Genomic DNA, 25,323 nt, shown 5'->3' with positions numbered 1-25,323 from the left:
GGCCAAAGAGAACTTTAACTAAAATGCCAAAAATGAAAAATAGGAAGTGGGGTTAATGAGAGAAAAATAACAATAAAATTGGCCCCTATGAAACAAGAAAAATAAGATAATACTCGTAATGTATTAAGGAGTAAAAAACAGATGAGAACCTGATATTAATCATAAACAACAATTACTCCGTATTTAAAATAGATCAAAAGTGTTAAATACACTTTATTATTAGTAGACTGCTTTTATGAGTCACTAACTGATTACACGTGTACACTTTTACACTACAAGCTTGTGACCTCTTATTCCAATCTAGACTTGTACAATTTGTTGATAAGTTCTCGCGAGTATGAACAAAACTGGTCCCAAAATTAGAGTTGCGTAGCTTACAATATATAAACCATTTAGTTCCGTATTAATCTCATTTTTTCCTAAGTTGAAAATTCACACCAAAAATTGACTATTACTCCTCTTTAAAACTACTTGTATATGACATCCCTATTCCCTAAATTAGATCACCCCCTCAAAGTCCTTACACAATTACGCCCAAATTCGAAAACAGGAACTATAATGACATCGGTTAATCCCGGTACCCAACCGGTCGTCTTGGCATTCGACCGTCAAGACGATGTCAAAAAATTCGAAAACACAAAACTAGGAGTTAAAGGCCTAGTCGATTCAGGTGTCACCCAAATCCCTTCCATCTTCCACCATCCTCCAGAAAACCTGGTCGATACGGGAAACTCAGCACCCGACACGGGTTCGGGTGCTGATCCAATTCCCGTTATCGACATATCCGGTCCAACACCAGAGGTGGTGGACTAAGTCCGTAAAGCCGCGGGTACGTTCGGGTTTTTTCAAGTGATAAACCATGGAGTCCCAGTTTCTCTCCTTGATCGGCTCGTAAAAGCGGTGAAGGCATTTCATGAACTCCCGGCTGAAGAAAGGATGAAGCATTACCGGAGAGATATGACAACCGGTGTTAACTACTTTTCGAACGTTGATCTCTTCGTATCAAAAGCTGCCAGCTGGAGGGATACGTTGCAACTTCGGTTGGGTCCTATTATGGCTGATGTTGATTCTATTCCGGATATTTGCAGGTAATAATGCTGATTTTTGTTAGCTTTTATCTAAAAACGTGACTTGTTTTAATTTGTGACTCAGAGTTTCGTGTTGGATTTTAATTCATCTTTTTGTTTGTCATAGTGTGTGTGTTTTTTTTGGGTTTGATCGTGTTTTGAATTTTTGGGCCGGGTTTGAGATAAGTTTCACTGTGTAATCAATTACGGAGTACAATAATTAATAATGTAGTACGAGTAGCGTAATTGAACAAAAATATTAAGCGACCCATGAATATCTTGATGGTGTAACTACACGTCTCTACAAGAATACAATGTTCGTTTCCTTTTTTTTTTTTTTTTTCGCGTTACAAGAAAAATCTTGCCTTCTTGGGCTATACCCCACACAATAGCTGGTTCCTACAGGCGCTTGTACGGTGCAACGTACAATCGTTTTGTAGGAAAGAATATGATATATAAAAGTAATGAACATATAGTTATATTGAAAAGAACATACTATTAAAATGTAATGAACATATACCTAAAGTAAAAATAACATACTATTAAAATGTAATGAACATATACCTAGAGTGAAAAGAACATACTTGCACAAAAAAAAGAACATATGTTTATGTTCATTCATCAGTCAGTGTAATGTACTTTATTTGCAACATAATGATCATTGCTTAATGTGAAATGTTTATTAAATTTTATCTTCAAATTAGGGTGGTTACATATAGATTAAGTTTATTACATAACTAGTTTTGTGCCCGTGCGATGCCCGGGTTGTTTATTAAATTTAAATATAAGTTTTTTAATCTATATATATGTCAAATTTTAAAATATACCATTGATACAAAATTAGTTTATTGATGTGCTTTTGTGACGATTTACTATCTAGAAGCCATGTAATGACTAATAATAATATTGGTGGAAATGTTCGATTTAATACATTAAAAAAACAAATAATAAATTAAATCAGATAAATGTTCAAAGCCCGTTGGGTTGACCAGAACCAAAATCTTTGGGTAAGGGTTGAACATTTCTTGACTCGTAACCTAAAGTGAACTCAATCCGAGATGATTCATGAGTCGATCCTAATTGACAGGTTTATGTAGTAATAAAATCCTATTGGTTGTGAAGTATATTATTTTAACCGATTATTATTATATATTATAAATAGATGTTTTACGCTTTAAACTAATTATTTCACTCCAAAAAAAAATTATGACATAAAAAATAAATTTATATGATAATTTTTTAGAATTATAATCTAATAATTTTTTTGAATAAAATTATAATTCAATTTGTATCTCTGAAATATTGGTATTTTATCGAAATTAAAATTCTAAACTTAAAATTTTATCCAAATAGAATTCTAAATTAACTTTTTTTTTTTATCTTATGAAATTTATTTAAATCTATCCAACGTGTTGCGACACTTGACAAAAAGTTAGAACGCCAAGTGTCGTAACGTCATGACCTGGCTAAAAGTTTAGCTTTATATATTAGTTATTATTATATATTATATGATATTATCATGTTCTTTATTAATACTGCAGATGTTCTTTAGATATGAAAAAAATATATAAAATTGGATGTTCGTTAGTCATTACAAAACAACTATACGTTCTTTACAAAATAACTGTATGCTCTTTATAAAATAGTTACATGTTTTTTTGCATTTTTTGGCTGTACCAAGCAAGGTATAGCCGCCTGCACCTTAAAATTTTCACAAGTTTGAATTTCGTTGATTAAAGTTTGTACTACGTTGCAACTAACCTTCTGTTTACAATGTCCTTTGTCATTTGATCTAACTTAATTTTAGGACCAGATTTGATTCACCCGAACCCAAATTGTCCGGCATGTTAGATGATTAAATTTGATATTTCTTCTTTGATAAACTAATTTAGAATAAACATGACCTCAACCTAATCTTGATACGACTCGAGAAAAAAGACATGTTAGCTACCGTTACCTCAACCACACTTGTCATCTCAATCACTTTTTTTTGTTTATTTATTTGTTTGTTTGTTTTTTTTTTTTCTATAACACAACTGCAAGTTATTGAATTCTAAACTTGCTCAGAAGCAGTCCACTCACTAAAGCCGCAATGTCCAAAAAATTTCCCAGAATTAGATTAGTCCACTCTATGATATGGATATCTATATTAATCCTAATATTCAACTTTTAGTTGGTAGGAGTAATATTTTTTGATTTGTTGACATTGGTATTAAGCAATTTATTACGGAGTGCTCAACTATGATTAATTTTTTCGTCTCTATTTGTTGTTTCTAGTTTGACTTTACTTTTCTCGTCTCTCAACAAGAATCTAAAATTTAAATAGATAAAACAAATACAGACGGAAGGAGTAAATGGTTATTTTGGACAATTGGATGCATAAGTACATAAATTACCCCTGTCCTGTCTAAAAGACTTTGTGAACTACCATACTTGTTGATGTATAGCCTAAGCATCATGGTAAAAGTACCACTGTTACGTATAACGTATTGTGTTGAAACCTTATTACAAGTTGATCAATTCCCTGAAGATTCCAGCAGGTGTTAGAGCTGTAAAGGATTTGATCAAATCATATTTATTGATATTGTTTATAGTTAGCAATCCCTTGATTTACTCTTTAGATTGATAGTCAAAGATATCTCTTATTCTTAGCTAATGTAACTAGACAAGTACTCTAATGTATCTAGTCGTATTATATTGCTTACTCATGTACTATATATACTTATGAAATCACATCAATATAATTAAGCTTTCCAACATTCTCTTTTCTCATAACTCTATCATGGTATCATGAGCTTTTGATCCATATTTTCTTGCTTCCGCTACTACCATGGTTACACTATCAAAACCCTTTGTTGACGCCGACAAATGATGGTGACCATATCAAACTTTCTTCTCGGAAAGCTTCAAACCAAAATCACATTTTTCACTCAACTCTTTTGGCACCCCGTATTTCATATACCAAGAGATGCCATTGATATATATTTTTTCTCCAAACCCCTTACATGGAGAAACAAACCTTTTTCGATATCCCGTAATTTACCTACCATGTGTTACCATATACGAAATTCTCTCCAAAACCATTATGGAGAAACATAACATTCTGTTCTAAACCACCATCACCACCATTAATATTTTCTATCTCGCCTTCAATGGTGGTGAAGGATCAGAACCTCTATATTTTTTTTCCCTCCCATTTGTTGCAAGCATACGCTAGCAAATTTTTATTTAATTTATTTTTAAATATTTACAATCAATGGTTCATGTGTTTAAAAACCGTGAAAAACACCCATTAAACATCTTTTTACTTCTTCATGCAACTCCTCCATCTAAGAAAAAATAAAAAAATAAAAAATAAAAAAAAACTTAACTCTCAATTTGGTACGTACACCTCTCAATTGAAGAATCGCCAACATCTTGAAGTGGCAATCAACAATCAAGAAGAACATTCATTTTACAAGATTGTACTTTCCCTTTGGCCGTCCATCTTACGGGGGCGTGTAAAGGATTTGATCAAATCATATTTATTGATATTGTTTATAGTTAGCAATCCCTTGATTTACTCTTTAGATTGATAGTCAAAGATATCCCTTATTCTTAGCTAGTGTAACTAGACAAGTACTCTAATGTATCTAGTCGTATTATATTGCTTACTCATGTACTATATATACTCATGGAATCACATCAATATAATTAAGCTTTCCAACATTCTCTTTTCTCATAACTCTATCAAGAGTAGCTTATGATGCAGATCTCCAAGCTATGGGGGTTTTTGCTTCTGTTTAGTCCTTGGTTCTTTTCTCTGTTACAATTACCTAGAACTCTTAACCTAGTTTTATTTTCTTGGTTGTTCACTTATGTATATATTAGCTTTCAACCTACCTTTTGGGTATCTGTAGGTTGTGAACTCTTGGTTTGTAATATTTAGGACTTAATGTCCAAGTAATATATGCTTCTGTTTTCAAAAAAATTCCCTGAAGATTGGTTCTCATTGATGATGTTGATTAATTTTGGCAGAAATGAGATTCTTGAATGGGATAAGGAAGTGAAACAGCTAACTGAGAAGCTATTGGGACTATTCTCTCAAGGATTGGGAGTGAAAGCCGATAAGTTGGTAGAGATGTCATGTTCAGGAGGAAAAGTCATGGTTGGACACTACTATCCTTATTGTCCCGAGCCTAACAAGACAGTTGGGATCGCGTGCCATACAGATCCCGGTGTTCTCACTGTGCTGCTGCAGGATCAAGTTGGTGGGTTGCAAATTAAACATCAAGGAAATTGGGTGAATGTCAAACCAGTCCATGGTGCACTTGTTATTAATGTTGGTGACTTGCTTCAGGTATCAAACATAGCTTAATTTTGACTGTAAACATATTAACTAATGCAGGGTTTCAGTTTGTTAAAAAGCTGGTTGGTTTTGTGTCTTTCTCAGATCCTCTCGAATGATAAGTACACGAGTGTAGAGCACCGAGTGTATGCTAATCCTCAGCATGAACCACGGGTGTCAATTGCTGTGTTCTGCAACCCGAGCAAGAGGGATGACTTGTATGGACCATTACCAGAGATAGTATCGCCTGAAGAGCCTGCACATTACCGGCAATTCACATACTCAGAATTCATTAACAGGTTTTTTAAAAAGGAACTGGAAGGAAAGACCTTGGCCAAATACTTCAGTTTGGAAAACTAGTGATTAATCTTGTTCGGATGATTTGTGATCATGTAATTGCTCGGCATGATTGTGTAGTTAATCTATGAATCATTTGGTTCCGTTTATGTACTGATGTATACTCTTTCATGTCAGAATTGTGGTTAACCTGTATTTATCTTGAGCTTTCCATCACTAAACATGTTATCATTTTAATGAAAAACAGAACATTCAGAGTTGTGGTTAATTTCCTTGATTTCTTTTGTTCACAAGTCATTTTTAGTTGAGGGTTTTAAATAAGTTAGTCAAGCTGAAGGCATTTTCCAAGGAAATAATTACTTGTATATTATATACAACTAATAACCCACTAATCTATCCAACTAAAGTTTGCAAATCAAGTTGATGATGTTGACAGCACGCTTAATTATGCCACCAACCAATGTTTAGACCATAATTTTCTACCTAATCCCATATTTCCTATCCCTGAAATCATGACAGCAAACACAAGCAGTATCAGTAGCCTCTCAAACTACAACCGTGATAAAGAACTGCAAGAGTTTGATAACACGAAACTCGGTGTAAAAGGCCTGGTTGATTCAGGCATAACACAAATCCCTCGCATCTTCCACCACCCACCAGATACCTTGTTTCACCACAGCAACACTGATAGCAGTTCAGAACAGGATCAGACGATACCTGTTATCGACCTCTTGAGTAAGCAACCAGAGATTGTGCAGAGTATCAGAGATGCATCAGCTAAGTTTGGATTCTTTCAGGTGATCAACCATGGAATTTCAGTCTGCCTCCTTGACCGCCTGCTCGACAGAATTAAGGCCTTCCATGAACTGCCACCTGAGCAGAAGATCCTTCATTACAGAAGAGATACCACTACTTGCAGCAGTGGTGGAGTGGGATTTTACTCCAACTTTGACTTGTTTCAATCTGATGCTGCCAGTTGGAGGGATACTCTTGAGATTCGGCTGGAACAATTTGATCCCAAAGCTCTCCCAGTAGTATGCAGGTGAGTCTATGTTGATGATTTACTATGCGTTGAATCAGTCTGTCTCTTTGAGTGACCTAGCACAGGTTCTTGCTTTGCCTTATATAGTTATCAGTTGTCCTCAAGATCCTCTTCTCTGCACAGTTGACATAGCTAACGAGTTGTTAATTAAATGTGTTAAATCCATGTGTTCTAGTTTATTGATTTCGCTTAATCTTTTTTGCAACCGCTATAACTAGAGTTGTCAATTCGGGTAAACGGGTCAGGTTTGGTTCGGTAAGAGTGGGTTAGGTCAACTCGGAATTTCAGATTAATTTCATAACCTATGTGGGTCGGGTTTGGGTTGGGTCATGCTTGAGTCGGGTCACGTCGGGTCATACTTCTTATCGGGTTTGAATCGGGTTTAGGTCGGGTTACATTGGGGTTGGGTGAACAATAGGTCGGGTTTAATTCGGGATTTCACAGGTTAAAATGGGTTAGGATAATTCTCGGGTTCGAGTCGGGTTCGGTTCAAGTCAATAATTTGCGGGTTAGAATCAGGTCGGGTCATTCTCGGGTTTGAGTCAGGTTCGGTTGGACTCCCATAGGGTATTAGATAACATGGTAAATATTTCTGCAGTTTTTATATACGTGCTAAAAAAAGTCAAAAAATTGCAAAATTAAAGGCTAATATCCATGCTTTTTATGAAATTTTGGATGTTTCGGGGATCGATGTCGAAAAGTCTTGAAATTCAATGAGATACATCTAGGGGTCATATAATCCCGTTTGGAACCATATATGATCATTATTTGTTGTCATAAATGTTCGTGGTAGGAATGAATTAATGAAATCGGTGCAAGTTGTAAACCGATAAATTGGCCGCTTAAAGGCAAATTAAATGGTTCCAACCACCCAATTGGACTCACGGAGGGTATTAGGGACCATGGTAAATATCCACGCTTTTTATGAAATTTTGGATGTTTCTGGGACCGATGTCGAAAAGTCTTGAAATTCAAGGGATATATCTCGGGGTCATAAAATCCCGTTTGAAACCATATATGATCATTATTTGTTGTCATAAATGTTCGTGGTAGGCTTGAATTAATGAAATCGATGTAAGTTGTAAACTGGTAAATTGGTCGTTTAAAGTCAAATTAAATGGTTCCAACCACCCAATTGGACTCCCTGAGGATATTAGGGACCATGGTAAACATTTCGACAATTTTTTATTTTCGGTGAAATAAAAAGTCAAAATTCCAAAATTGAAGGCTAATATCCACGCTTTTTGAGAAATTTTGGAGGTTTCGGGGAGGGGCACAGAGTAGAAAAGTTTTCATATTTTCGGGGATACATATCGGTGTCATATAATGCAGTTTGGATCCATATATGATCATTATATGTTGTCATAAATGTTCGTAGTAAGCTTGAGTTAATGAAACCCGTGAAAGTTGTGCACCGGTAAATTGGCCGTTTAAAAGCTAATTGGATGGTTCCACGCACCCAATTGGACTCCCGGAGGGTATTAAGGACCATGGTAAATATTTTGGCAATTTTTATTTTCGGGCGAAAAAAAGTAAAAAATTTCCAAAATTCAAGGCTAATATCCACACTTTTTATGAAATTTTGGATGTTTCGGGGACCGATGTCGAAAAGTCTTGAAATTTAATGGAATACATCTCGGGGTCATATAATCCCGTTTGGAACCATATATGATCATTATTTGTTGTCATCAATGTTCGTGGTAGGCTTGAATTAATGAAATCGGTGCAAGTTGTAAACCGATAAATTGGTCGTTTAAAAGCAAATTAAATGGTTCCAACCACCCAATGGGACTCTTGGACGGTATTAGGGACCATGGTAGACATTTTGGCAATTTTTATTAACGGGCGAAAAAAGGCAAAAATTTAATAATTGAAGGCTAATGTCCACGCTTTTTGAGAAATTTTGGAGGTTTTGGGGTCCGGTGACGAAAAGGCTTGAGATTCTAGGGGATACATTTTGGGGTCATATAATGCCGTTTGGAACCATATATGATCATAATATGTTGTCATAAAAGTTCGTACTAGGCTTGAGTTAATGAAATCGGTGCAAGTTGTAAACTGGTAAATACGCTGTTTAAAGGCAAATTGGATGGTTCCACCCATCTAATTGGACTTACGGAGAGTATTAGGGACCATGGTAAATATTTCAGCAATTTTTATTTTCGGGGGAAAAAAAGTCAAAAATTTCCAAAATTGAAGGGTAATATCCACGTTTTTTATGAAATTTTGGATGTTTCAGGGACCGATGTTGAAAAGTCTTGAAGTTCAATGGGATATATCTCGAGGTCATAAAATCCCGTTTGGAACCATATATGATCATTATTTGTTGTCATAAATGTTCGTGGTAGGCTTGAATTAATGAAATCGGTGCAAGTTGTAAACCGGTAAATTGGTCGTTTAAAAGGAAATTAAATGGTTCCAACCACCCAATTGGACTCCCGGAGGGTATCAGGGACCATGGTAAATATTTCGGCAATTTTTATTTCCGGGTGAAAAAAAGTCAAAAATTGAAAAATTGAAGGCTAATATCCACGCTTTTTATGAAATTTAGGATGTTTCGGGGAGCGATGTCGAAAGGTCTTGAAATTCAATGGGATACATCTCGGGGTCATATAATCCCGTTTGGAACCATGTATGATCATTATTTGTTGTCATAAATGTTCGTGGTAGGCTTGAGTTAATGAAATCGGTGCAAGTTGTAAATCAGTAAATTGGTCGTTTAAAGGCAAATTGGATGGTTCCACCCTTCCAATGGGCCTCTTGGACAGTTTTAGGGATCATGGTAAACATTTCGGCTATTTTTATTAACGGGCGAAAAAAAACCCAAAAATTCAAAATTGAAGGCTAATGTCCACGCTTTTTGAGAAATTTTGGAGGTTTCGGTGTCCGGTGTAGAAAAGGCTTTAGATTCTAGGGGATACATCTCGGGGTCATATAATGCCGTTTGGAACCATATATGATCATAATATGTTGTCATAAAAGTTCGTGCTAGGCTTGAATAAATGAAATCGGTGCAAGTTGTAAAGTGGTAAATTTGTCGTTTAAAGGCAAATTGGATGGTTCCACCCATCTAATTGGACTCCCGTAGGGTATTAGATACCATGGTAAATATTTCTGCAGTTTTTATCTACGTGCTAAAAAAAGTCAAAAAATTGCAAAATTAAAGGCTAATATCCATGCTTTTTATGAAATTTTGGATGTTTCGGGGACCGATGTCGAAAAGTCTTGAAATTCAATGGGATACATCTCGGGGTCATATAATCCCGTTTGGAAACATTTATGATCATTATTTTTTGTCATAAATGTTCGTTGTAGGCTTGAATTAATGAAATCGGTGTAAGTTGTAAACCGGTAAATTGGTCGTTTAAAGGCAAATTAAATAGTTTTAACCACCTAATTGGACTCCCTGAGGGTATTAGGGACCATGGTAAACATTTCGGCAATTTTTATTAACGGGCGAAAAAAAAGCCAAAAATTTCAAAATTGAAGGCTAATATCCACGCTTTTTGAGAAATTTTGGAGGTTTCGAGGCCCGGTTTCGAAAAGGCTTGAGATTCTAGGGGATACATCTCGGGGTCATGTAATGCCGTTTGGAAACATATATGATCATTATATGTTGTCATAAAAGTTCGTTTTAGGTCTGATTTAATGAAATCGGTGTAAGATGTAAACTGGTAAATTCGGCGTTTAAAGGCAAATTGGATGGTTCCACCCATCTAATTGGACTTCCGTAGGGTATTGGGTACCATGGTAAATATTTCACCAATTTTATATACGGGCTAAAAAAAGTCAAAAAATTACAAAATTGAAGTCTAATATCCACGCTTTTTATGAAATTTTGGATATGATGTTTCGGGGACCGATGTCGAAAAGTCTTGAAATTCAATGGGATACATCTCGGGGTCATATAATCCCATTTGGAACCATATATGATCATTATTTGTTGTCATAAATGTTCGTGGTAGGCTTGAATTAATGAAATCGGTGCAAGTTGTAAACCGGTAAATTGTTCGTTTAAAAGGAAATTAAATGGTTCCAACCACCCAATTGGACTCCCGGAGGGTATCAGGGACCATGGTAAATTTTTCGGCAATTTTTATTTCCGGGTGAAAAAAAGTCAAAAATTGAAAAATTGAAGGCTAATATCCACGCTTTTTATGAAATTTTGGATGTTTCGGGGAGCGATGTCGAAAGGTCTTGAAATTCAATGGGATACATCTCGGGGTCATATAATCCCGTTTGGAACCATATATGATCATTATTTGTTGTCATATATGTTCGTGGTAGGCTTGAATTAATGAAATCGGTGCAAGTTATAAACCGGTAAATTGGTTCCAACCACCCAATTGGACTCCTGGAGGGTATTAGGGACCATGGTAAACATTTCGGCAATTTGTACTTCCGGTGAAATAAAAAGTTAAAATTCCAAAATTAAAGGCTAATATCCACGTTTTTTTGTAAATTTTGAAGGTTTCGAGGCGGGGCACAGTGTAGAAAAGTTTTCATAATTTCGGGGATACATATCGGTGTCATATAATGCAGTTTGGATCCATATATGATCATTATATGTTGTCATAAATGTTTGTAGTAAGCATGAGTTTATGAAATCCGTGCAAGTTGTGCATCGGAAAAATAGGTCGTTTAAAAGCAATTGGATGGTTCCAGACACCCAATTGGACTCCCGGAAAGTATTTGGGACCATGGTAAATATTTCGGAAATTTTTATTTTTGGGCGAAAAAAAGTCAAAAAAATTCCAAAGTTGAAAGCTAATATCCACACTTTTAATGATATTTTGGATGTTTCAGGGACCGTTGTCGAAAAGTCATGAAATTCAATGGTAAACATCTCGGGGTCATATAATCCCGTTTGGAACCATATATGATCATTATTTGTTGTCATAAATATTTGTGCTAGCCTTGAATTAATGAAATCGGTGCAAGTTGTATGTAAATCGGTAAATTGGTCGTTTAAAGGCAAATTAAATGGTTCCCACCCACCCAATTGGATTCCCGGAGGGTATTAGGGACCATGGTAAATATTTCGGTAATTTTTTATTTCCGAGTGAAAAAAGTCAAAAAATTCCATAATTATTTAAGTCTAATATCAACGGTTTTTGAAAAATTTTGGAGGTTTCGTGTAGAGCTTTCAATTCGGGTAAACGGGTCGGGGTTGGGTCGGTAAGAGTGGGTCGGGTCAACTCGAGTCGGGTTAATTCGGATTAATTCCATAACCTATGCGGGTCGTGTTTGGGTCTGGTCATGCTTGAGTCGGGTCACGTAGGGTCATACTTCTTATCGGGTTTGGGTCGGGTTTAGGATGGGTTAATAACATGTCGGGTTACATTTGGGTCGGGTGAATAATAGGTCGAGTTTAATTCAGGTTTTGACGGGTTAAAACGTGTTTGGGTAATTCTCGGGTTTGAGTCAGGTTCAGTTCAAGTCAATAATTTGCGGTTTGTCATTTTCAAGTCGGGTTCAAGTCGGGTTTGGTTCAAGTCAATAATTTGTGGGTTATAATCAGGTTAGGTCATTTCTAAGTCGGGTCATTCTCGGATTCAAGACGGGTTATGTTCAAGTCAATAATTTGCAGGTTAAAATTAGTTCGGGTCATTTCCAAGTCAGGTCATATTTGGGTTCAACTAACTATAAATAGATAGTTATCATTTTTATCAAGCTAATTATTTCCTTTGACTGTAATATATATGGCAATATACTAGGGAATTATAGTATATAATTTAGGAAGATAATTATCTCCTTTGACCATACAACAAATATATACTATATTTAACTCTTAAATTTGAGGATGATGCTCATTTCTTTTGATGGCTTGGACCGACTTGGTCTCCCTAGACAAAATGCTTTGATCAACAATAATAAGGTGGTCTAAATTGCATTTAAGGTAATTTGAAATCGGGTCAGGAACAATTTGGGTTAAATTTAGGTCGGGTCGATAACAAGTCGTGTTGATTTCGAGTCGGGTTAGTAACAGATCGGGTTGAATTTTTGGGTCGGGTTAGTAATAGGTCTGGTAAAATTCGGGTCGGGTTAATAACAAGTCGGGTTGAATTTGGGTCAGGTTAATAACAAGTCGGGTTGATTTCGGGTCGGGTTTGTAATAGGTTGGGTTAAATTCGGGTCGGGTTAGGAGCGGGTCAGGTTGAAATCAGGTCAGGTTAGTAACAAGTCGGGTTAAATTCGGGTTTTGACGGGTTAAAACGGGTTTGGGTCAATTTCGGTTCAAGTCGGGTTCGGTTCGGGTCAATAATTTACGAGTTACATTCGAGTTGGGTCATCTGCAGGTCAGTTTATATTCGGGTTCGGGTCTCAAATACTCGGGTCTAGGGTTGGTTTCAGGTCGGGTTTGGGTCACTATTTTTTCGGGTTCAAATGGGTCAGCTAATTATCGGGTTTGAGTCGGTATTTCGGGTCAGGTCAACTTTTGACAGCTCTAGCTATAACAGGCATGATTTAGGAACTCTAATTTCATATTTCTTACAAATTCTCTGATCCAATTAATAACTAGCTATAACAGACATGATTTATAAGTTGTTCTAGAGAAATACTTCACAATTCTTTACTTAACAAGACTGCATATATTCAGACCTCCTCGGATTATTCCAACAAAACCTCCACCTATGTTGATATTGTAAAAAAGAATTAGAGATATATATACAAAACTGAAGTTTCATCTCTTCTGTTGCAAGTTATGTTAAAAATGACCAGGTGTTACCTTAGGTTCGTTGTATTTAATGTTTGTGGATGGTAGGGAGGAGGTGATTGAGTGGGATGAGGAAGTGAAGCAGCTAGCAAAGAGACTCATGAGGTTATTGTCCGAAGGTTTGGGGTTAAGCAGGAACAGATTACTGCAGATGTCCTGCATCGAAAGAAGACTTATGGTCGGCCAGTATTATCCACACTGTCCTGAGCCTAACAAGACTGTTGGGATCACTGCACATACAGATCTTGAGACTTTGACAATATTGTTGCAGGATCAATGTGGAGGTTTGCAAGTTAACTGCCATGGAAAATGGATTGATGTGAAGCCAGTTCATGGTGCTCTTGTTATATCCATTGGTGACACACTTCAGGTATCCTATCTTATATTATCATTAGAACTATAAAAATTCTGAATCGCTAACATGTTAGCTACCAAACACATAAAATTTGGGAGAAACTTCTTTAAACCCATAAAATTTGGGAGAAACTTCTTTAAATTTTAATCTTATTGTTGATGATATTCTAGCTTTCGTTTCTAATTTTTCTTGCGTTGTTTGGTCTTTTGTTAAACGTGGTGGCAATAAGGTAGCTCACGAGCTTGCCCGTGTTCAGCCATGGGATGTTGGTAAGCGAGTGTGGCGTGATGTACTCCCACCACGGATTGCTAATTTAGCTTCTAATGATATTCTAGTCTAAGCCCGACTTGGGTTCTTCAAAAAAAAAAAAAGTATAAGTATATGTTACAGACTTTTCTATATCCTAACCATTAGATATCTCCAACATCCCTTTCCCCAAATTTGAAAAAGATGTTCTGTGTTTAGTCATTTGAAACTAATCTCTGTGAATTCTATATAGATGATATGCAATGACGAATACAAGAGTGGAGAACATCGTGTATTTGCTAATTGTTTAAGTGAACCAAGAGTGTCTGTTGCAGTCTTCTTTGATCCAGGCATCAGTGAAATCGAGTATGGACCTTTGCCTGAGTTAGTTTCACAGGAAAAACCTGCATTGTATCAACAGTTCAAATTCTCCGATGTGCTTAACAAGGGCTTGGATACAGGGCTAGAAGGCGAGGGCAAGTACACAATCAACTACTTTCAACTATGAATCGGCATGTTTGATTGAAAACTAGACACATCTACATATACATGTAGTTCTCTTATGTTAGAAACAAGTATTAATTGTCTAGTGTACTCCATAAGTTCATACTTAGTATAAATATACTTCCTCCGTTCTATTAATATTGCAACAATGGACTTTTTGCACTATTCATCACTCTTGTTTGACCATATAATATGAGTTATACGTTAAGAAAAATATACTCAAGTGGGATCTTGTTGGATTCGTCTCATAAAATACTTTCACAATATCAACTTTTTATAATTTTTACTCTTACACAATTATAGATATTTAGCATATAAAAGGTGTTTCGGGATGCGTAATTTCCTCCTTGTTGCAATATTAACAGAACGGAGGAAGTATGTTGCAAACTTTATAATATAATACAAGTATAAAATTGCATAATAACCCTACTATTTAGTCAATTATTTGAGATTTGCTTACTCCTTTAACCAACCAATACGTTATGCCTTTTGACACCATACATTATTAATTTATTATTAATGTTTTGTAAGAAATTTCTAAGAAGGTAGCTCATCCTTATGTTTTATTCTAAATTGTGCATAATGATTCTTATCAATAATTTTGTTTCTTATTAATAAAAATAACTCCCAACAACCCCTCTCTCCCCCTAATCCCTTCAATCAATATTTTGAAGAGAAAATTCTTACTCTTCTTTCCTACTCCCCATGAGAGATTCCGGCCTGATAAGACACTTCTCCTTTACCTAAAGAAAAAAGTAATGTGTTAATATATGAATATTTATATTTTTTTTTTTTGGTGTTTCACCCAATTCACCCTTTAGGCTAATCCGGATTCGAAGATCAGTTCTAATGGTTAGATACCAGTCCCCTCCCAAATGTTGTTGTGGGAATTCGAACACGTGGTCCTCCCTACCAAGTGTAACCCCAATCATCACTACACCAATAGCCAATTGGTGTTAATATATGAATATAAGCCAAACATGCTAGCTAGTCAGCTGTACATGCTTTCGTACAAGATAAAACGGCTCTCATTATGCTTTCGGCTTTACAAAGCTACTCCTTGCATTTTGATTCATGTAGATAATATCAAATGATGAATACAAGAGTGGAGAACATCGTGTATATGCCAATCCTTTCCTCAATCCATGAGTATCTACTGCAATCTTCTCAAGCCCAGGCAATCCTGATAATCTAAATGGACCTTTGCCTGAGTTGGTATCATCTGAAAGACCTTCACTGTACCAGCAACACAAATTCTCAGAATTGGTTATAAAATTCCTCTCAAAAGAGTTAGAGGGAAAGTCCATAACCAGCTATTTCAGATCGTAAAAATGTGGTCTTTTCATGTCCAAAAAAAAAAGGAAAAGAAAAAAAGTACTGCAATTCAAACTTCAATTTGTATTACTATGTACTGTAAGACTGTAACTCTGTAAGAGTAAAGTTTAAAAGGCATACTTTACTGTTTTAAAAAATAAAGATGACGAGATAATTTAGAAAATTCCTCAAATGTGACTCTTAATTTCAATAAAATGAAATTGTGAACTGTGAGTTTGTTAAAGTACACCAAGTGACTAGTACTGATGCACATTACAGCTTGGAGAATATTCAAATGATATTGAAAACACTCTTTAGAACATGTGTGCGTTATTAACAACTTAGAATCAACATCAACCACATTGATCACGTCAATAAAAAAATTGTGGTGGTTGCTTCATAATTCTGGTTTGAAAATTCATATCAATAGAGAGTAGATAATGCAAAACTCTTGGTCTTTGTGAAACCATTCATTCCCCAAAAATATACGAAGTATTACAGATGACAACTAGCAGGAAGCTGCAAGAGCTGAATATCCCCCAAAGATCTACTAGAATTTGATGACATCAAACTCGGAGTAAAGGACTTATTGACTCACAGACATAGGCACACAGCATGAATTTTCCACTACCCACATGAGACTCTTTTGTTCATTAGCTTCAACAACCCAGCCCAGGTAATGCCTGACCATACTTGTCAATAATGCTGTCATTGATCTCTCTGGTGAACACGAGGATCTGATGCAGCAGCTGCAACACTGCGAGATGCCTTAGCTAAGTTCTGATTCTTTCAAGTAATCAACTATGGGATGTCAATTAGATGCAAGTTTATCCCCGAGATACGATCACCACTGGAAGTGGAGTGGGATTTTATTCTAAGAATTGTACATAATGTTTCTTAATCAATGATCCCCCAACAACAAGGTCAACAACCCCCTACCCCAGTCCCTCCAACCAGCACACAAATTAACACAATACAAAAAGAAATTACCTTCCAGATTCCCATCATTGACCTTCTTTTAGTGTTGACTTTTTCTCTTCATTGTCACCTAAATTCTTCTGCTTTAAAATAACTTTATCACCGAATCCTCATCTCTGCACTTAGATAACGCTTTGTTAGTAAATCATAAATTTTTGTTACATAAGAAGTACTCCATAAATCAACACATCTTGAATGAAGGGGTATACATATCATATTCTTTGCATCCGTTATAATTGATCCAATATTCAAAATATCGACACATCTTAAATAAAGGGCTATACATATCTTACAAAATTAAAAAATTTGATTTAGTAACGCTTTCAAAATTATGCAACTTTCTTAAAATATACTATAGGCAGTCTAGCAAATAATGCGTTATTTATATAAAAACAAGCCAGAATGCTTAACTATCACAATATTTTTATCTTACTTTGGAGTATATATACTTCGTACAACTTTGTAACAGAAAAAAGATGCAACAAAAGACCTCTCTTTTAGCCAACCTTGATATTAAGAAGCATAGTTGATGACCATAAAAGAGTGCATTTTTTTATTCAATTGCGTTGAATCTACACTTTAGAACCATGTGCGCATTATCACTATAGACTATAGTATTAATCTTTTAAAAAAATATATATTTTATCTTGATTGATACCATCCGCATTGATTCCGTCAACAAAAACAACAATTGACTATTAAGTATTAATCTTTCTTAAAAGAACCATTTCTATTTATAACTCTTAACCTTCTTCCCCATGCCTCATACCAAAAGTAAACCACCCACCTATAATCAAACAGAATCTATCAGAAATGACAACTAATAGTAATGATTATGATCGCCGTAAAGACCTAGAAGAATTCGAAGACACCAAGCTCGGGGTGAAGGGCCTGGTTGACTCCGGTATAACTCACGTCCCACGTATCTTCCACCACCCACCTGAGACCCTCTTTGATCATGAACAGCCCCAAACACCCAACCCAGATGGTGAGCAAATCATACCTGTCATTGACCTCTCGGGTAAGCACGAGGAAGTGGTAAAGCAGCTGCGAGATGCCTCAGCTAAGTTTGGGTTCTTTCAGGTGATCAATCATGGGATATCAGTCTCCCTTCTGGACCGTCTGCTTGATGCTATTAAGGCCTTCCATGAGCTGCAGGCAGAGGAGAAGATGCAGCTTTATCGTCGCGAAACAGTCACTGCAGGCAGTGGAGTGGGGTTTTACTCCAACTATGACTTGTTCCAATCAAAAGCTGCAAGCTGGCGAGATACACTTGCAATTCGTCTTGCTCCCATCCCTGTCGATCCCAGTAAAATCCCTGAAGTTTGCAGGTTAGTCATTTATGTATTCTATCATATACTTCAACCATACATGCCACCAGGTAAATCTCAACATAGTAATCCAAAAACATCTTATTAGTCCTCAACCTTTATACGTCCGCAAGCTACCTATACATGTATATATATACAAACATAATACCCGGAAATATTCATTTGGACAATGGCTCCTCCACTCCTGCATACACTACAAGCTTATTACCTAAACGGTGCTATACTTTTCTTATCAAATAGGTTAATTCTAAATTATGTTATGTACCCGTCCAAAAAAAAAAAAAATAGTTATGTATATCGGGTAAAAGATGTATCAATCAACAATAGTGCTGGTTTTCTGCAGAACAGAGATGATGGAGTGGGATAAGGAAGTGAAGCAGCTCGCAGACCAACTCATGGGATTGCTATCTGAAGGGTTGGGACTAAGTGCTGATAAATTGACAGGGACGTCTTATTTGGGAAGGAGAGCTGTGGCCGGTCAATATTATCCATATTGTCCAGAGCCAAACAAGACAGTAGGTATAGCTTCGCATACAGATCCTGGGATTCTGACAGTCTTGCTGCAGGATCAAGTGGGTGGGTTGCAAGTTAAATACGGTGGCAGTTGGATCAATCTGACACCAGTTCGCGGTGCTCTTGTTATTAACCTCGGAGACTTATTCCAGGTACTTGACCTTCTAATGTCTAAAAAACATCTTTCTTCAAAGTTCAAACCCAGTAACTAACTATAGCGCAGGTCACAGTTTAAATATCAGAACAGAAAATTCTGACAACAGAATGTTAATGTAAACTTGAATGAAGTAGCTTACATGATGTATCATATATACTCAGAATGCTTTCTGCTTTACAAAGCTTACTCCTTGCATTTTGATTCATGTAGATAATATCAAATGATGAATACAAGAGCGGAGAACATCGTGTATATGCTAATCCTTTCCTCAAACCACGAGTATCAATTGCATTCTTCTTAAGCCCAGGCATTTATGAGAATCTCTATGGGCCTTTGCCGGAGTTGGTATCACCTGAAAGACCAGCACTATATCAGCAACACACATTCTCAGATTTGGTAAAAAATTTCTTCTCAAAGGAGTTAGAGGGAAAGTCCATGACCAGCTACTTCAGATTGTAATAATGTTATCTTTAATTCAATGATATTAGCTTCAATTTGTATTATTGGTTGTATGATACAATACAAGGCTTGAATAAAAACAAAACTAGATATTTAACTAAGAATAAAGTTAAAAAGGTATCTTTTACTTTCTTTTTTAACAAAAAAAATTAAGAAGAAGAAGAAGATATTGGGGTTGATGCTTGGCGAGATAATTTAGAAGACATTGGAGTAGTCCTCAAATGTGACTCATAATTTCAATAAGAATAAATTGTATGTTAAAGTACACCTAGCCCGTAGCCCCTGCCCGAAAGCTAACATTAATCCAATTATCCAACTAATCCAAGTGACTAAAAACTGACGTGCACATTACAGCATGAAGAATATTCAAATGGTATTAAAACCACTCTTTAGAACATGTGCGTTATCTTTACAGAATATGTTAAAACTTAACATCAACATCAACATCAACCACAGTGATCTCTTCAATAAAATCATGGTTGAATCATAAGAATGGCTTGAAATGTCAATAAGTGTGACGACTAAACACCAATCAAGAGGAAACAATACAAAACTCTCGGCTTTGTGAAACCATTTCCCAAAATATATTACAAATGACAACTAGCAGGATACTACAAGATGATGAATATGACCGCAGTAAAGAGCTACAAGAATTCGAAGACACCAAACTCGGAGTAAAGGGCTTAGTTGACTCAGGCATAGCACAGATTCCACGTATTTTCCACTTCCCACCCGAGGCTCTCTTTGATCATGAACCTCAACAACCCAACCCAAGTAACGATATGATCATACCTGTTATTGACCTCTGTGGCGAACACAAGGATCTGGTGCAGCAGCTGCGAGATGGCTCGGCTAAGTTCGGTTTCTTTCAAGTAATCAACCATGGGATTCCAATCTCTCTCCTTGACCGTCTAATTGATGCTGTCAAGGCCTTCCATGAGCTGCAGCCACAGGAAAAGATGCAAGTTTATCGACGAGATATGGTCACTGCAAGAAGTGGAGTGGGATTCTACTCTAACTATGACTTGTTTCATTCTAAAGCTGCAAGCTGGCAGGATACACTTGCAGTTCGTCTAGCTCCCATCCCTTTTGATCCCAATGAAGTCCCTGAAGTTTGCAGGTTAGTCATTAATGTGTTCTATCATACTTCAAGGTATAATATCAGCACTAATTTAAGTAGGTAAGGTCCTCTGCTGTCCAAGCCAATCCACTGAATCAGCTCTCTGGCCAAATTCATTCTGTTTACAAACAAGCAAACCTATTCTAAATAAGCAGAATGAAACCAGCTTTGCAAAAGAGTACCTCTATCACCCTTTTTTTTTCTCCTCTGCTTTTGCGCTATGTTTTTATAATTCTAACTGATATCTATTTTGAAAGTGATCCTATTTTGATTTTAAAGTCAGAAGATCATGATCAAAATTAAAAACCACAAACCTTTTATCATGTTATTGGTGTCCTCAACAAATTGATGTAATTATAGGGCACTGATTAATGTAACGACATACAGAGTAATAAGGAGTTTCTCTCTGACAATATTCATATATATAATGCCTCCTGTATAAACAACTACAAGGTCTAACCTAAATCTTTATGAACTTGGACTGAACTATAATTCTTATCATCATATCTATTATAATATATGTGATATCTGGAAAAGAAACAAGAAACATTTCATGCAAAAATAGTGCTGGATTTCTGCAGAACTGAGGTGGTAGAGTGGGACAAGGAAGTTGAGAATCTTGGGGAAAGACTCATGGGATTGCTATGTGAAGGGTTAGGACTCAGTGCTGATAAGTTGACAGGGAAGTCCTATTTAGGAAGAAGAACCATGGTCGGCCAATATTATCCCTATTGTCCAGAGCCTGATAAAACAGTTGGGATTGCTTCGCATACAGATCCTGGGATTTTGACAGTGTTGCTGCAGGACCAAGTAGGTGGGCTGCAAGTTGAATATGATGGAAAGTGGATTGATCTGAAACCTATTCATGGAGCTCTTGTTGTTAACATTGGAGACTTATTACAGGTACTTGTCTATTATAATAATACTAGTAATTGACATCTTTCTTCAATCTCATAAACTAAGGCAGGACAATTTACCAAATAAAACTGAAAATCCTGAGGATAGACTGCTAATTAAAACTAGAAAGTGAAAGTTACATCTAATTTGTACTAAAAGTTCAATGAAGCCAATAGTCTGTGTTACTTAAACTCCTCATTTCAACTATGACATTGACATGATTACTCGACTCTTCAATTAGGACTAGACGTTTTTTAAAAAAAAAAATAAAAAAGCCAAATCCAATTTAGCACACACTTGTATTCGACATTAGTGCACGAGCTCATTCACATAGACAGCCGTCACATCATAAGTTCAGTACATTTTCATCCTAATGAAACTTAATCTTGAAATTGCCATTTAGATAATATCTAATGATGAATACAAGAGTGGAGAACATCGTGTATTTGCTAATCCTTTCCGCACACCACGAGTATCAAATGCTGTGTTCTTCAGCCCAGGCATTCATGAGAATATATATGGACCGCTGCCTGAGTTGGTGTCACCTGAAAAGCCAGCACTGTACCAACAACTCAAATTTTCAGACTTGGTTAGGAGGTTCTTCTCAAAGGAGTTGGAGGGCAAGTCCATGGCTAGCTACTTTCGATTGTAAACTTGGTTCAGTTATATACTTCAAATTTCTAGAACTTATTTGCACTCGTTATAAAATATAGATAAAACAGGGCCTATGATCCTAGGAAGTCCTGATGGAGTATATTGTTGTATACCTTACAATGTGCAAACTTGAGCTTTGATTATTGGATCAATTAATGATTTTTTTCTAACTAGTGAAGGTATAAGAGTATTCTGAGACAACCACCCTAAGATATTAGGAGAAGATCACCAATTTGACACGACAAATTGAGAAAGCCAATATTGGAAATACAATCAAGTAACACAATCGAATTATATGTCCTATTAGGCTCTCCATTCTCCAAATAACAGGACAATGTTTAATTCTTCAAATTCAGCAAAATTTCACCATTGCATAATTTGAATCATAAGACTATATAACAACTACAATGGTTCAAACTCTGCTTCATCAAGACTAACATAACTTAGCCTACTTAGGTATCCATGATACACCTGACTAACCCGAGTATAATTTAACATAATCTCACATCACGCACACTTACACCCGTGTATAGAATAGAATTCACATTAATGTAACCTCCTTGATGGTTGTATTTCGTTTTTTTATACACTTGTCCAATTTCTTTTTCAGGTACAAGTCATTTTCCTTGCTCCATCATCAGATAAATCTTGTACTAATCAAAATTCATACTATTTCTTCTCATCCTATCCACTTCCACATCATACTAATCAACATATAACAACAATTCACATAAAAAATACTCCACAAAAATTCACATAAAAATAACAAAAATTCACACAAAATTAACAACAATCAATTAATTTACGAAGTATTTCTCTTAGTATTCATACCTGATCTTATGGAGAAATTTGAGAAACCAAAAGTTCCGGTGATAATAGCAATGAAAGGGCATCCAGGCACCGGAAAAAGCACAATTGCCGCCGCAATCGCCGCCGTACTCCGGTGCACACTCATCGACAAAGACGACATCCGCGACGCAACACTTTCTCTCTCCTCCACCGCCACGTCATCAGCTCTCAACGACCTCTCCTACGACGCCATGTGGCGGGTGGCATCAACTCAGATTCGCCTCGGTCTCTCCGTCGTCGTCGATTCTCCTCTTTCCCGGCGCCACCACCTCGACGCCGTCCGCCGCATCTCCGGTGGGACCCACCGTGTTGTGATCGTGGAATGTCGGCCGTCCGATGAAGGGGAGTGGCGGCGGCGTGTTGAACGGCGGGGAGAGGAAGATGGAGGGGTGGGGCATAAGCCGGCCACGTGGCAGGATATGGAGCGGTTGTTGGAAGGGTATGATGGATGTACGGAGTATGATGTGGGTGAGGTTCCTAGGTTGGTTGTTGATACTACTAAGGGTGGGGTTGATGGGGTTTTATCTAGTGTTATGGACTTCATTCAAAATCATTGTGGTGATCGTCCGTCGTGATCGGATTAAACACACATCGCGTACATATAGAGCTAAGTAGCTAATATGAGTAGACTACATAATAAAAGTTGTTCATTGTGTTGGTGAATGTCAATGGAGTAGTACATAAGTATGTTGATTGAGTTTGGCATAATCTATTAATCTTGAATGAGTTATCCTTCTTAAATAATTAGAGACACGTTTGCGAAATTTTTCATGTTTCTAAATTAGTGAGCTTTGCAAGTGATACCGATCACAAATTTACAATTCATGCTAACTTTTTGTAAAATTAGATAACTTTATAATTTCAATTAGTTTATCACTTTATTAAGTGAATGAAAATTTTCAAAATTTAGCTTCTTTCCAACAATTTTTCTATGACTTTTAGGATCGGTTTGTTCATATATGGAGTCATCTTCCATACTCCTAAAAATCAATGAGTAAACTCATTACTTATCTCAAAACCAATTTGTACATTTGAAGGACATTTTTTGTAAGGGTAGCAAAAATTTTTTATCGAAGTTTAGTAAAAAGCTACTGATTCATACAAAGTGCAAAGTATTAAACAATCTAACTTAATGATTTTAGAAAGAAATGGGTTAAACTTTATAGTGTCCATTCCATAGCAAATTAGCAATTAGCCCACCAAGCACCAGTACCACTACATTGTGGGTAACCTAAAAAATACAAAACATTCATATTGCACGGCAGTAGTACTCCAATACTTCATAATATTTATATATAGCACGTAACATTTACAACCAGCAACATCATCCATTCTAATTCATAACCATCGAGAACCAAATTTCTTAAAAAACACCAAAATGAACACCCCTAATCCCGAGAAAATTTCTAATACAACAGTTGTAAATTCATTAGATTAACACTAAAAAATAAACTACCCTTAACAACGGAACACCAATAAGTTGAAGTAATCACATTGCATAACCATGACCACGACCACGACCACCTGATTGATCAGACCAACAATCAATAACATCCTCACCTTCCATTTGAAGATCAGAAGGGGTTTCACAATCTTTGACTTGCTTACCCAAATAAGTGAACTTAAAGGCCTTGTAGTTCAAACCCAATTCAAGGCAATAATTAAGCATAAGCTTTCCTAGTGGAGCGTTACGCTTAATTTTAAAAGTAACATCCTTGGTGTTTTGCATTTGTACTGTAATCTTGACTGTTTTACCATCATTTTCTTTTCCTCCGGACTTTCTTCCGCTGCCGTCGCCCGGTGTAGGGCTGAATGATCCTTCCATTCAAAGTATGCAAAAATCTAATACTACGTATTTTGAAGATTTGAAATTTTTAGTAGAGGGGTTTCGTTGTTTTGCCTATGCTACCATTTTATATATAGATAGGTTAAGGGAACTATTACTGTAGTAGGGTTTTGAATTGTGAATTTTGTGATGATTGGGCCTTTAGACTTTGGTATTTATTCTTTTTTTTTTTTATTTGGATATTAAATATTGAATCAAATTTTTTAATTTTAAGTGGAGTATGTAAATGAAATTTTTTATTTGAAAGATTGTAAATAGGATTAATTTAGAAAGTGTGATACTAAAGGTTCCAAGTTGCCACAAAATATATTGTCACAAGTTTACATGACAGTTATTTATTGGTACCACGTAAGATTTGACTCATCGTATTTATTAAAGTAAAGACAGAATGAAATTTATGAAAATTAGAATATCTTATAGTAGAACATTATAGCTAAAATTAGGAAATATAATCCAAATATTTTATTTTAGGTAATCTTTAAATTTTTTATAATACTCATTATTTAAAAAAATTACTCGTAATAGTCAAAGTTATACATTTTTTTTTTTTTTTTTGAATAGCAGGCAAAGTTATACATAGGCTTATGTGTTAATCAAAATATTGCGATTATTATAAAATAACACAAATTTTTAAAAAAAGCCGGTGTTC

The 25,323-nt window shown here is 36.0% G+C and overlaps 3 protein-coding genes, 1 long non-coding RNA gene and 1 pseudogene across 6 annotated transcripts; 4 read left to right on the top strand and 1 right to left on the bottom strand.

Annotated features, from left to right (window-relative positions):
* The first annotated feature begins 394 nt into the window (after positions 1-394).
* On the top strand, positions 395-5,905 carry LOC145638510 (1-aminocyclopropane-1-carboxylate oxidase homolog 4-like; annotated as a pseudogene). Its single transcript, XR_014114665.1, has 3 exons — positions 395-1,088; positions 5,085-5,406; positions 5,500-5,905. The product of XR_014114665.1 is annotated as a 1-aminocyclopropane-1-carboxylate oxidase homolog 4-like (transcript).
* Positions 5,906-6,153: 248 nt separating this feature from the next.
* LOC145639516 (1-aminocyclopropane-1-carboxylate oxidase homolog 4-like) lies at positions 6,154-14,670 on the top strand. Its single transcript, XM_081690774.1, has 3 exons — positions 6,154-6,733; positions 13,500-13,821; positions 14,306-14,670. Exons 1-3 carry the CDS (start codon positions 6,204-6,206, stop codon positions 14,558-14,560), a joined length of 1,107 nt encoding a protein of 368 aa, XP_081546900.1. The 5' UTR covers positions 6,154-6,203; the 3' UTR covers positions 14,561-14,670.
* A 755-nt stretch (positions 14,671-15,425) lies between these two features.
* On the bottom strand, positions 15,426-23,548 carry LOC145639517 (uncharacterized). Of its 2 annotated transcripts, none has more exons than XR_014114893.1 (6): positions 22,811-23,548; positions 20,101-20,415; positions 18,989-19,201; positions 17,852-18,166; positions 16,861-16,964; positions 15,426-15,792 (listed from the first exon to the last, which is right to left on the bottom strand). It is a non-coding gene; the product is annotated as an uncharacterized LOC145639517 (long non-coding RNA). The 2 variants fall into 2 exon arrangements; XR_014114894.1 differs by having other exon boundaries at positions 20,101-20,249; positions 22,811-23,547.
* LOC145639515 (1-aminocyclopropane-1-carboxylate oxidase homolog 3-like) lies at positions 17,382-19,434 on the top strand. Its single transcript, XM_081690773.1, has 3 exons — positions 17,382-18,179; positions 18,523-18,844; positions 19,060-19,434. The coding sequence occupies exons 1-3, from the start codon at positions 17,662-17,664 to the stop codon at positions 19,306-19,308; spliced, it is 1,089 nt and encodes a 362-aa protein (XP_081546899.1). The 5' UTR covers positions 17,382-17,661; the 3' UTR covers positions 19,309-19,434.
* Positions 19,712-22,149, top strand: LOC145639514 (1-aminocyclopropane-1-carboxylate oxidase homolog 4-like). The gene is made up of 3 exons (XM_081690772.1): positions 19,712-20,428; positions 21,010-21,331; positions 21,729-22,149. Exons 1-3 carry the CDS (start codon positions 19,902-19,904, stop codon positions 21,975-21,977), a joined length of 1,098 nt encoding a protein of 365 aa, XP_081546898.1. The 5' UTR covers positions 19,712-19,901; the 3' UTR covers positions 21,978-22,149.
* Positions 23,549-25,323: the final 1,775 nt, after the last annotated feature.

Source organism: Chenopodium album, chromosome 7 (assembly GCF_948465745.1).
Source record: "Chenopodium album chromosome 7, dcCheAlbu1.1, whole genome shotgun sequence".
NCBI lineage: Eukaryota > Viridiplantae > Streptophyta > Magnoliopsida > Caryophyllales > Amaranthaceae > Chenopodium > Chenopodium album.
The sequence above is the reverse complement of the archived record's forward strand: the minus strand, read 5'-3'. Positions and strand labels throughout refer to the sequence as shown.